Here is an 11797-nt window from a genome sequence, read left to right as displayed (position 1 = left end):
AGAAAACAGTGGAAACTATTAAAAAAGATATACTATAAACCATAATTCTTCTCAGATGCAAGCAACAGACAAAATTATGTACAAGCTGCTGAAAAATTACTGAGTAGCAGTTTGTTTTATGTATATTAGCATTAGCATCAAATTGCAACTTAAGAAAAATGTAACTTAATATCCAATAATGTTCGAAACATGATTCTGCAATCCGCTAAGGGTCTAAATTGACCAAAAATATCTATAAATCCTCAATTTAAAACTTTGAAAAAGAAGAAAGAAAATCGAGTTTTCAACTCTTTGTTACCCATCTGCTAGCAAGCAACCAATTAGCCACCAACTTGAAATGATGTATCTAAAGAATCTTTGTATGTGGAGTGTTGGACTGAATATTTCTCCTAAGTGATTATGCAAACATTTTCAGTACAGTTTCTGTAGTTTTGCAAACCCTTTTTTTTAAAACAGGAAAGCTATTATTGTCCCTTGTTGCAGCTAATGCTACAGGATGGGCTATTGCTGCTATCCCTTTGCCAAACATTAAACAGATATATTAAAATGGTTTGATTCACATGTAACTAATGTTGATACAGGCACAAGACCGAAATCCAGCATTTAAGATAAGATAGAATAAGTTGGTAGCTAGCTAGCACATGAATTTTATTTTCCATAAAAGAGAGTAAATGTTAGTTTTATACTTTATTGTATTGTCAATGATAATACTCTTAATATATAAAGATTTAAAAGCTGGGGCTAAGAAATTAGCCATATCAACTAAAATGGTGGAAATGAAAAGCATTGATTAACTCTTAAATAACTGCCAGTGTCAGGATTTCTGCATCCTGATACCATCCCTCTAGAAAATTAACATTATGCTTTACAATGTCAACTACCGAGACAAAAACGTTAACTCTTTCCACCCAGCATTGTTTCATTTATTTATTTACACGTGTGCTTTCATCATGTTTTCTCTATTCATTTAGTTAAGCTCATTAGGAAAATAAAAAAGGAAAACTAAAGAGAAATCCAATGCTGCAGCACCACAAAACATAATGCAATCAATAGACACACATTACAACCATACCTTTACAGTAAACACAGTATTTTAAGATACAGTAAATGCTGTGAGTGAAGTGCTTCGTTTTGGCATTAATAAACAAAAAAAGCTCACCTCTACAGGATATCTTCTTGTGATTTTATAAAGTAGCCTATTTACATTTTGTGATATGTCTCATATGTCTCATACCGCAGTTAGCAACCATGTGCTCTTGATGTCCTTGTCCAAGCATTTTGAGTTTTAAACCTACTTACGACTAGCACCTTTACTTCAGGTATAATTGGGAGTATAAAAAGGTGAGTTTTGTAGTGCTTTCAAAATCAAAGTATGGTGACAGAAGTGTAGGTGGTTGTTACTCATTTACTCCAAGGCATTTAAAAGACATCTTGTGCGAGGGCAGGTGCTAATTTACAGTTATACTCGCCTGCAGACATGCTGGATTCACCTTTATTGCTCCTGTCTCCATCACAAGTTATGGCCTGTATGTGCGATGTTTGGACTGGCAGTGCATCAGATTGGAATGGGTAAAACATACTCAGGATAAATTCATACTAGATATGATTGGAAGTTTGAAACACAATACCTTGTACAATTAAAAAAAATAAAAATAAACATTTCAAGCACACAACAGTGAAATTCAATCACGTAACTGGCAACCAGATGCTGTGCAAGGCAAAAGCGAGCAAACATCATTTTACACCAAAACCTCCAAGCCGTGGTGTTTAAGGTCTGGGTGGCACACAGTAGGGCTGAAATTTATGACGAGAGAGAAGTCATCAGACAGCGAATGCTTATGTGGCCTCTTTCTTCTCCCTTTGGGCATTTCTCCGAATCTTCATCTCTGTCAGCTGAATATAGCGGATGACATTGGTGTCTGGAAAACAAAGGCAGGAAAAGGCTGATTTATTTCCTGCTCAGACAGGAAACGGTGCATCAATAAGGTCGTAAATCTTCCATTTAAACACAACTCTGTAGTACATGGAATTAAAGCAGCTAGAAGTCATTTATACCACAGCTTTTTGGCAGTGCAAAAACAAACGTGAAGGAGGCTGTTTGCAGACTCCTCTTCATCTACAGTTTTCCCACCTGCGATTCAAGCAACAAATACACCTCTAAAGTTGTCATATTACCTAACTTGACTAGTTTTCCTGTGTTATTTTCTGTAGCTCTGATTAATGTTGGGTGACATGAATGAAGCACCCACATTGAAAAGGCCAAGGTTGTGCTAGAAAATCTGATTCACTGTGCGTATCTTAGGCACCAGATTTCTGCCCAATTATTTAAATAACATCTAGGAACAGAATCACAAATAGGCCAAAAGCCCACAGTGATAATTTTACTCTTAATCTTGTAAATTTCATATTATTAATCAAATACCTGGTTCCCCCTGTTAGCTTTTAGATGTGAAACATCTTCAGGAACTCAATAGAAGTCCAGCTACCTCTGTCTCAAGCACTCTGTACTATGTTAAACATGTCACTCAGTGGTTTCACTGTCATATCTGCAATGCACTTGATATTTTTGCATGAAGTCAGTTTAGTGCCAGTCAACAGCCTGCTATTCCATTTCTATACCACAACAGTCACCTGTTTTATTTTATTTATTTATTGAAGTCCACAAATATCTCTGCAGTGCACCTGTTCATGTTCATGTGAAACACTTTTACATGATACACAAGCTACTGTCAGCTACACCCTTGTTCACAGGGGTCACCACAGCAGGTAGCTCCGCATGTTTTTTGTTTTTGTTTTTTTACACCAGATGCCCTTCCTGATACAACCCCAAAGGGATTTATGTCTCCTCCAGGGATCTTTTGTTTTTTGGGCAAATGTATAAACCACTACACTAATGAGCCACTACAACACTAATGCCGTCTTTTTACCTTGTCCCAGAACTCCGTTTCTTTAAATGCTCAAAGCAACTAAATTAGATATCTTCTATTTGGTCCAGACTGAAATACTGAATCTCACCCACATTTTGAATTGCAATGAAGCATGATGAAGGATGACTCCTACTTGTTTTTATTTTATTTTCTCTACTAGTCATCTCATCACCCTTAAATGTTTTTCACAGTCAGCAAGCTGCATAAATAATGTATTGTGTATTTCAGATATTAGTGTAATGTTCCTTGCCATGAACCAGCAATCCTTACCTGAAGGTTCCTGCTTGTTTGACTCCTTCAGGTAGTACAGGGCTTTCTGGAAGTCTCCTAGGTGGTAATAGGCCACTCCAGATCGGTACAAAGCTTTGAAGTTTTTTCCTTCCTTGTTAAGCACTTTCAGGCAATATTCCTTTACTCGTTCATAGTTCACCAGCTCCATTTGCAAAAGACAAGCTAGAAAGAGATTAAAAGAGGGGAGAGAGGGCGAAACTCCTGATCACACTGCAAGACAAAATGTTAGACTTGCATTATTTTACTGAACTACTAATATGTCCTGTCAGGGACTAAAACACAGCTGATTCTTTGGTTAAATCTTAAACATATAGCAAATATTATACGTTTGCCAAGGGGTGAATAAATATACCATTTATGCAAAGTGATAATTAAAAAGAAAGTGAGGCGGATTGTGGGGTAAGCCTGAGAATGACTCATACTGGCAGTGAATCATTCATGAGCTCTGGAGTATTCCCAGAATTTCCCTCTGCTGAAAAGACAGCTGATAAGTGGAATCTGTGTCCATCTGTGGGAAATGTATGCGAGAAACGTCTCTTACCGGCCAGACTGTTGTAACACTCCAGCTCTGCGTTCTCCATTGCCCCCTTCTGCTCATCCGTCAGCGTGGTGGACTTGCTGATGGTCGGCAGCAGGGAGGAGGGTGACTTGGAGCTTGTGTCCGGATCCCCCAGAACCCTGCACAGCCCTTTAATCTCGAGCAGAGCCCGGTGATACTTGCCGATTGCCTCTCGGTACTTCTTATCCTTGTAGCACTGGGTGCCTTGGCTCTTAAAGTCCAGCGCCCGTCTCACGACGTCCGCTGGTTCGTTGTAGGATGGTTGTTTCAGCATCGACCCACCATGATGCTTCTGCTGCTGGAGCTGCTGCTGATATCTGGCATCTTTGGTCCGGCTGCTGCTGTTAGGGGGGTGAGCGCACTGCTGAAGCCGTGGGGATCCGCAGGCGTTGTCAGTGTGGCTGCCTTTGCCACTATCCACCCTGCCGTCGTGCGCAGCCTGGATCACACTCATCTTCAACGTTATTTCTATTATAGCTGCCCTGCCCGGCTGTAAATTAGCTGGGAAATTGAGGCTTTTCACTGCATCCTCTCGGCTGTATCGCGCCTTCGCCTCGCCAGTGTCGCAACTACGTCTGTGTGCGCACCCCTACGCGATGCGCGCTCCTCTGTTGTAGCCTGCTCTCGTATGTTTCTCTTCAAACGCGCCGATTGGTCGATACACACAGAGCCAGTGGTCCCATGGGGGTCCCACACCAGGAAGAAGAGGTTTAATATCATTATCAATTTATCTGCAACCTGTGAGAAATGAGAGGGAAGTTACAGTCCTGTATTTGAATTAACATTTTTTTTAAAGAAGAAGTTATTCTATTTCCCCTTCAGACGCCAGTGGTAATTTGTGGCCCAATCGGGGATTTCTTGTATTTCTAAATAAGGCCAAATGACCGTGTAATAAATTGCCGTATTTCATCCTTCCTAAGCCATATACCCCATGGAAAGACTTGATCGGAGTGAATATAATTTATTTTTTTTTGGGGGGGGGGGGGGGGTGTCACGCTTGTCTTAAAGTGGAGGAATGTAGTCATCTCTACTCAGATGAATCAGATAAAGCTCATCCAGCTCATTTTATCTCTACAGAGCAGCTTTGCCAGAGCAGCTACTCTTGACAGACTACAGACTCCTAATTACAGACTATGATGTCATTCGGATGGGGTTTTTGCAGGATGATAGTGTTATTAGTCTCTGTTATGAAGACGGAAGGGCATGTGTAGGAGCATTTTCGGGCATACGGTTTCATTTTGACTGGCCATTGTGTCAGGTTGTTTGTTCACCGTGTCTGTCCTGTGACTGTCACTGGGGCAATGAAGTCAGCTGTCTGTCTGGGTGTGTCTCTGGAATTTCAGCGTTGAACAAATGCTGCTGATCAGAAATAAAGACCATGTAACCCATGAAATCGTTATCACGCGCCTGGGATCTACAGCATGCTGCTGTCAACATGTGTGAACACGTGTAAAAATGTCTCTGCAGTTCTTAGCCTTACTACAAGAGTTTGTATGCACTGAAAGTGAGGGTAGAATTTAAGGTTTTAAGTCAATACTAAATACTAAATGAGATCAGTTAAATCTACACTCCGAAAATATGCGACGTTATTGCATGTTTGTAATAACTGAAAGATCTTAATATATATATATATATTAAGATTAAGATCTTTATATATATATATATATATATATTAAAAACTAGCTGACAATCTTACCAAATAACTAAACAGATTGCCTTATTATTATACCTCCAGAAGTCTGTGCACACGTCCACAATGGAGTATAACTGAGGGTATAAGGAAATTGAATTAGGCCTAAAAAGAAAAGAAAAGTTATAAGAAAAATGGCAGGCATCAAAAAACATTTCAATATATCTACTGGCAAAATGTTGACCTCTGGTGGCGAACGCTTTAGTTAAAATTAGCATGGGGTAATTACAAAACGTACATTTACAATAAGATATTCCATAAAGCATAATTTTAGTTAAAAAAAATCTTATAATAAGTTTTTGTATGAACTTTTTTATAAAGTCTATAAAGTCTATACAATGGGAACCTAATGGAAAATACGGTCTGCCCATCACAAGAATTATACGTTAACATTTGGACTCTTACATTGACTGTGTAGATTCTGGGTAACATTATCTTGGTATTATTATTATTTTATCCTAGAATCATAGCATATTTTCTATCTGTGATCAAAAATAATAATAAAACACTTTTGCACAATTTTCTGTCCTACACTCCACTTCATGCATGCACTTTTTAAATACATAATGAATAAACATTCATTATTCTGCATTATTTCTGAACACTCAGGTGAAATACATCTCTTAACCCTCTGCAGTCTGCATAAACACAAAATCTGGGAGTGGACGGTGCAATCATCTGCATACTGTATACAGCTTATTTCACTCTAGATAGTAATGACTGGTAGGTTGGGAGGATCATATTTATTCTAAAGTGAATTGATTGATTGATTGATTGATTGATTGATTGATTGATTGATTGATTGATTGATTGATTGATCTCATGGATTACTGAGTACGGACCAAAACATGTGAGACTGGGCAGTGCTTTTGACTGATCTGGTGATGAGCAGCAAAGGAGTTCCACTGAGACTGTGCTGCCTCCAGTCCTGCTCATGCTTTACACTTAAGAATTTCAGTACACCTCTGGGCTGTGCCAATTACAGAATGTATTAGTGATGGGCAGGAGGAGGACTACTGAGCACTACTGGATATTTTTTGATGAGTGGTCTGGGAGGAGTTCTGCTTGTGAATAATAAGACTAGAGGTGGAGATAGGCTTCAGAAGGAAGAGGAATACCAAATGAACTATGTCTATCCTGGGACAGGAAATACCTAGGTGTCTATATCCACAAGCTAAACTATTTTCCAAAAAAGCTGAGATCGAGCTGGTCACACCCACAGACTGAATAAACTGATGATAAAGGCTAGCTCTGTGACTGGCTGTAAATTGGAGACTAGTAAAGCTGTGGTGAAGAGAAGGTTACTGATTAAATTGTAAATAAATTATTTAAAAGGCATCTCTTCTGACAGACTGATTCAGCTCTGCTGCCACAAAAACAGAGAAAGTCTTTCATACCACATGCCATCACCCTCTTTAACATTATATATCTGTCATATATATCTGTCATATCATTATTATTAGTATTATTAGTATTGTTATTCGTATTACTATTATTATTATTATTAGTAGTAGTAGTAACAGAAATATTTCACCACCATTTCAGCTGCTGTAGCAAAAGCATTTCTCATCTCTTAATCACATTCTCAGCCGAAAAGTACAATGACGTAATCAAAGTACGACCTAAAGACCAGAGACGTAATCTTTAGGAGACCATTTGTTTATATCATGGCGTCGGTGGATTTCAGAGGTAGCTAAATCCATTATATTCTTTTTTTTAGATGTGCAGTTTAATTAGTATAAAAATCTCATGTTATTTATAACTTCGAAACAGCGCCTTGATTGTTTTTTTTCTGCAGCTTCAAGCTTATTCGTCTGTGCTGCAAGAAAATCTGTTAACGAGTAGCGTCTCCTTCGCTTTTTATTAGCATATCGGCTAGCATAGCTTATGCTGTCTGCCAGAGCCTTAGAATGACTTTTGGTGGTGGTTACAACAGAAAACAACTTCAAGTCATTGTAGCCTTCAGTTTTTCCAGTATAGTGGGTTATTCATCCTTGGTAAAGTGATGTCTGCATTATTGGTAATATGGACGCTGCTCACTGGTCCGTTTAGCTGTTCCGAGTTATATTTATTCATTATCTCTATTCATGTATCCTAACATCTGATAGATATACTGGCAATAGAGAAGCATATAAAAGATTAAGCTATATTATGTAGTTTGATTTTATTTGATATAAAATCAAGAAATACAAATAGCTGCTCTGTTTGAGCATTATTTCGGATCTGTTGAGGAACTCGGCTCTCACAAAAGGCGGGTTTCACAGTGAGATAAGTCATCTGTTAATAGAGTGTCTTGTTATTACCTGAAATAGAACCTTTTATTATCAGAAGCCTAATCATGTTAATCAGGAAACCAGAATTACCGTCATGTTTCCTTCATAAACATTTGACCCATTTTCATTATCAGGTTGTGTTAATACTGACTCAGTTCCTCAATTATATTCATACCCCCCCCCCCCCCCCCCCAACACACACACACACACACATGCACACAAAAAGAAGGCATCTCTATAGTTGTTTAACAAGACATTTTCATCAATAAAATGCTATCAGTATTGACAATATCCATGTCAAGCTGAGATGTGATTTCATCCCTAACATATAAATGCACTCACAGTTATTTCTCAGGCAGCATCAGTTAATAATATAATTTCATAAATTGAATGCTTGTTTAATTTCCAGATAACCTTCTCGGGATATCCTGGGTGGACAGCAATTGGGTACCAGGTCTTAATCCTGGAAATGTGCTGGAGTACTTTTCTGACAGAAGCAACCCTTTCTATGACCGTACCTGCAATAATGAGGTAGTGAAGATGCAGCGGCTTACCGTGGATCATCTGAAGTAAGTTTGTTTTATAGATGGAAATTTGATACAGAGCAGTGAAAAGGTTTTTAAACATATTACATTAAGTATTATGAAGGGAGACATTCTGATCAAAATCATATTGTCAAGTAGAGCCCAAACGCATACACACACAGACAAGTAATACTATTATAATATTGCCACATCTGCCGATTTGTGAAAACATTGCTTCTGTCTCATTTACAGTCAGATGGTGGGAGTTGAATACATCCTTCTTCATGCTCAGGAGCCAATTCTTTATATAATCCGTAAACAACAGAGGCAGTCACCGACTCAAGGTGAGTTCCAAACACTCAAGCCGTTATTTGTTAGATTTGTAAAGTCTTCATTTCACATCAGTTGAATTTCTGCTTCTCTGTTCATACTACAGTGGTTCCCTTGGCTGATTACTACATCATAGCTGGAGTCGTGTATCAGGCTCCAGACCTGGGAACAGTTATCAGCTCTAGAGTGGTAAAAATATTCATTGTAATTCTGTAAAAGATAGGTTTGTGTAACATTGATTAAAAAAATCAGTGTTATTTATATTAATCATATCTGTTTTTAGCTTTCCGCTGTACATGGAATCCAGTCTGCTTTTGATGAGGCCATGTCCTATTGTCGCTATCACCCATCCAAGGGATACTGGTGGCACTTCAAGGACCATGAGGAGAGAGGTAAGCAGTTTGGCAGTTTACAATTTAGATGTTAAACTTCTGATTATCAGTTATGTGATGTGATCACAAACACTAGCAACAAAGAAGGAGCCAGAACCTGTTTTCCTTGTTTATTTAAAATAATGACTTTGACAGAAAGTGATTAACATGAATCTCTTATACAGAAAAAGCCAAACCAAAGACTAAGAAGAAAGAGGAGCCTAGCTCTCTGTTTCAGAGGCATCGCGTTGACACACTCCTTTTGGACCTGAGGTCAAAATTTCCACCAACTTTCTATCAGGTACTGTCAGCTATTGTCCAGTTTGTTCATTTGAATTTTGAGTCTAAGAGGAGTCAATCGTATTGATTTTGTTTTGCTTTTCTCTGAACTTTTAGCCTAAGCCTGGTGAGAAGCCCATTCCAGGTATGATATTTAAAACTGTTTTTTGTTTATAGATCATTATGATATATAATAAGAGTCTATCAGGGTCTGTCTGGAAGTGCTTAACACTCTGCAGATTACTAATATGTTAATTTATTTTCATATGTGAAGCATTGCTTTTACTTTCAGAATTGAATTCATGTTGTTTGATTAAACTAAAAGAAAATCAATTAGTTTTTCTGCTGAATATTTCAATTTTAAAATCAGTTAAGTTTCGTTTTTAATGTCTGTCCTTCAAGGCCAAATTCTTGAGTTTACTTTTAACTACAGGCTTTTGTTTTGCAGTTGAGGTGAAAAAGGAACCTGAACCTCCCACAGAAACAGTGAAGCAAGAGGAGAGGGAGCAGGCAACCAAGTCCTCTGCCCCAGCTCCACCTAACAAACCACCTCCTGAGAAAAGGGCAAGACTGCAGTGACAGCCATATTTGTCAGACACTGGGAAGGTTGCGCACAGCTCTGCAGTCCTACATCACTCACTGGGAAAATGACTTGAGACATTTGTGTTACCTCCCCAACTCTCTGCTTATTTGATCAATTTTTAGAATACTGAAAATAAAAGGAGTCAGTTGTTTATGTAAGTGCTGAGACTCCTTTTACGCTGCAGCATTAGTCCTGTGCCCTTGATAGGCTTCAAGCAGCTGTAGCACAAACAAGCAATTTGAAGTGGGGGAGGATTTTTTTTTTTTTTGATGATGATAAGCTGACATCAGCATCGGTGTCAGCTTACTGTCAACATCATGCTAATGGTTCTGTTGTAGTGACTTCAGAGGATCATTTAATTCGCTGTCTGCTTTACAAACAAGATGTGTCATCTCATCTGCCAAGCAAATGGCCTCTTGACCCGAACATGGCTTGTTCGTTTCAGACACTTTCATCTCCTTCGGAAGAAATGTCCTGCTTTTGTATGTTTTTTTTAATATACATTAAATGGTATTGATTAATGTGTTCTGATCTGTTTAATTCTTAACATTTAACAGGCTTCACATTTATTTGATCCGTTTTTCTTCTGTTTTATTTCAACCTGTGATTAAGATTTGCTGCACTGTAGCGTTTTTCCTGTCTTGCGTCAACCCTGAATTCTTTATATCATGCTACTTTGGATGATGGCTGCCTTTTGTTCTGCTCCCTGTCAAGATGATCTCACACAGCGTCATCTGGTTTCTGGGGATTTTGTTGTGTGTTTTGTGTGACACTTTACACTTTTACTTATTGGAAGCAAAATGTAAAGAAATGAGGGGTGGAATTTTGCACATTACTGTATCTGTGCCTGATTCTTATTAATCTCATGATCTGAGTTCATGGGTGGTTGTAGGTTTATTCATTCGTCCCATTTTGTACCTGATTACACTAATTTTGAAGGATTTGTGATAACTGGCAACGAGTCCTTCACATTTCTGTGGAGGATTTTTGAACCACTCTTCACCACAACACAATCAGAGCTCAACTTGCTGGTGTGTTTCAGGTCATTGTCTTACTGTATTAGTCAAGTACGCTTGAGCTTTGGTGCACAAACTGGCTGGACATTCTCCTTCAGGATTTTCTGGTATAGCGCGGAGTTCATGGTTCGATCATTACAGGAAGCCGTTCTTTAGATATGCTGCATTCTTTTGTGACCTGGATGAGTCATCAAACCCTTAAAGTAATTTTGGTACCTCAGCCACTCCTGGGAAGGTCCACCGATGTTCCAAGTTTTTTCCATTTGTGAATGATGGCTCTCACTGTGGTTGGCTGGAGTTTCTAAGCCTTTGAAATATCTTTGTAATCCTTTCCAGGCTGACAGATATCTGTGACTTTGTTTCTCAGTTGTTCCTTTAGATCATGACATGATATGTTGCTTTTTAAGATCTTTTAACCTACTTCAGTTTGTCAAATATGTTTTATTTTGGTGATTTCTAAATTCGTCAAGTCTGGCTGTAATCAGACCTGGGTATAAGTAGTGAAATTGAACAAAAAAATGTGCAGTTAATTCATGATTTAACAAAAGGCTTCTTACTTTTTTACAACACCATATATATTAAAAGTGGTTGGAGGTCACCCCACCTTGACTAGTTACCACAGAAAAACAGACATGCCATATTTCACCATGTGGGACCAGGATTTTTGTTAATGGGAGAGGATTCGCGTACCATTTTGCATCCTGAATGTAGCAGGTATTTTTTTAACCGACAGGTGTCGCCATTTAGTCATATTTAGTATAAAGCTCCATATATGTGGCTGATTTTTAAAATTTTATTTCATACGTTTATGCTCTCTGCCATCACCCTGTTGAGTCACAATCAAATAAACGTGCCTACTCACTGAAAAATATAATTTTCCAATAAGGAGAGCGAGTGAAAACCAGAAGGGTGAAGGCACAAAGCTTATACGTATGGTCTTATATTTAGTGTAAA

At 38.4% G+C, this 11797-nt stretch overlaps 2 protein-coding genes across 2 annotated transcripts; one reads left to right on the top strand and one right to left on the bottom strand.

The window, feature by feature from the left end:
• Positions 1 to 913: 913 nt before the first annotated feature.
• ttc9 (tetratricopeptide repeat domain 9) lies at positions 914 to 4609 on the bottom strand. Its single transcript, XM_082515378.1, has 3 exons — positions 3760 to 4609; positions 3198 to 3380; positions 914 to 1919 (listed from the first exon to the last, which is right to left on the bottom strand). Exons 1-3 carry the CDS (start codon positions 4229 to 4231, stop codon positions 1837 to 1839), a joined length of 738 nt encoding a protein of 245 aa, XP_082371504.1. The 5' UTR covers positions 4232 to 4609; the 3' UTR covers positions 914 to 1836.
• Positions 4610 to 7077: 2468 nt separating this feature from the next.
• On the top strand, positions 7078 to 10348 carry med6 (mediator complex subunit 6). The gene is made up of 8 exons (XM_082515114.1): positions 7078 to 7156; positions 8150 to 8309; positions 8517 to 8608; positions 8701 to 8783; positions 8878 to 8986; positions 9151 to 9266; positions 9362 to 9389; positions 9693 to 10348. Exons 1-8 carry the CDS (start codon positions 7135 to 7137, stop codon positions 9821 to 9823), a joined length of 741 nt encoding a protein of 246 aa, XP_082371240.1. The 5' UTR covers positions 7078 to 7134; the 3' UTR covers positions 9824 to 10348.
• Positions 10349 to 11797: the final 1449 nt, after the last annotated feature.

Source organism: Aulonocara stuartgranti, assembly GCF_965226115.1.
Source record: "Aulonocara stuartgranti genome assembly, chromosome: 19".
In the NCBI taxonomy this organism is placed as follows: Eukaryota; Metazoa; Chordata; class Actinopteri; order Cichliformes; family Cichlidae; genus Aulonocara; species Aulonocara stuartgranti.
The sequence above is the reverse complement of the archived record's forward strand: the minus strand, read 5'-3'. Positions and strand labels throughout refer to the sequence as shown.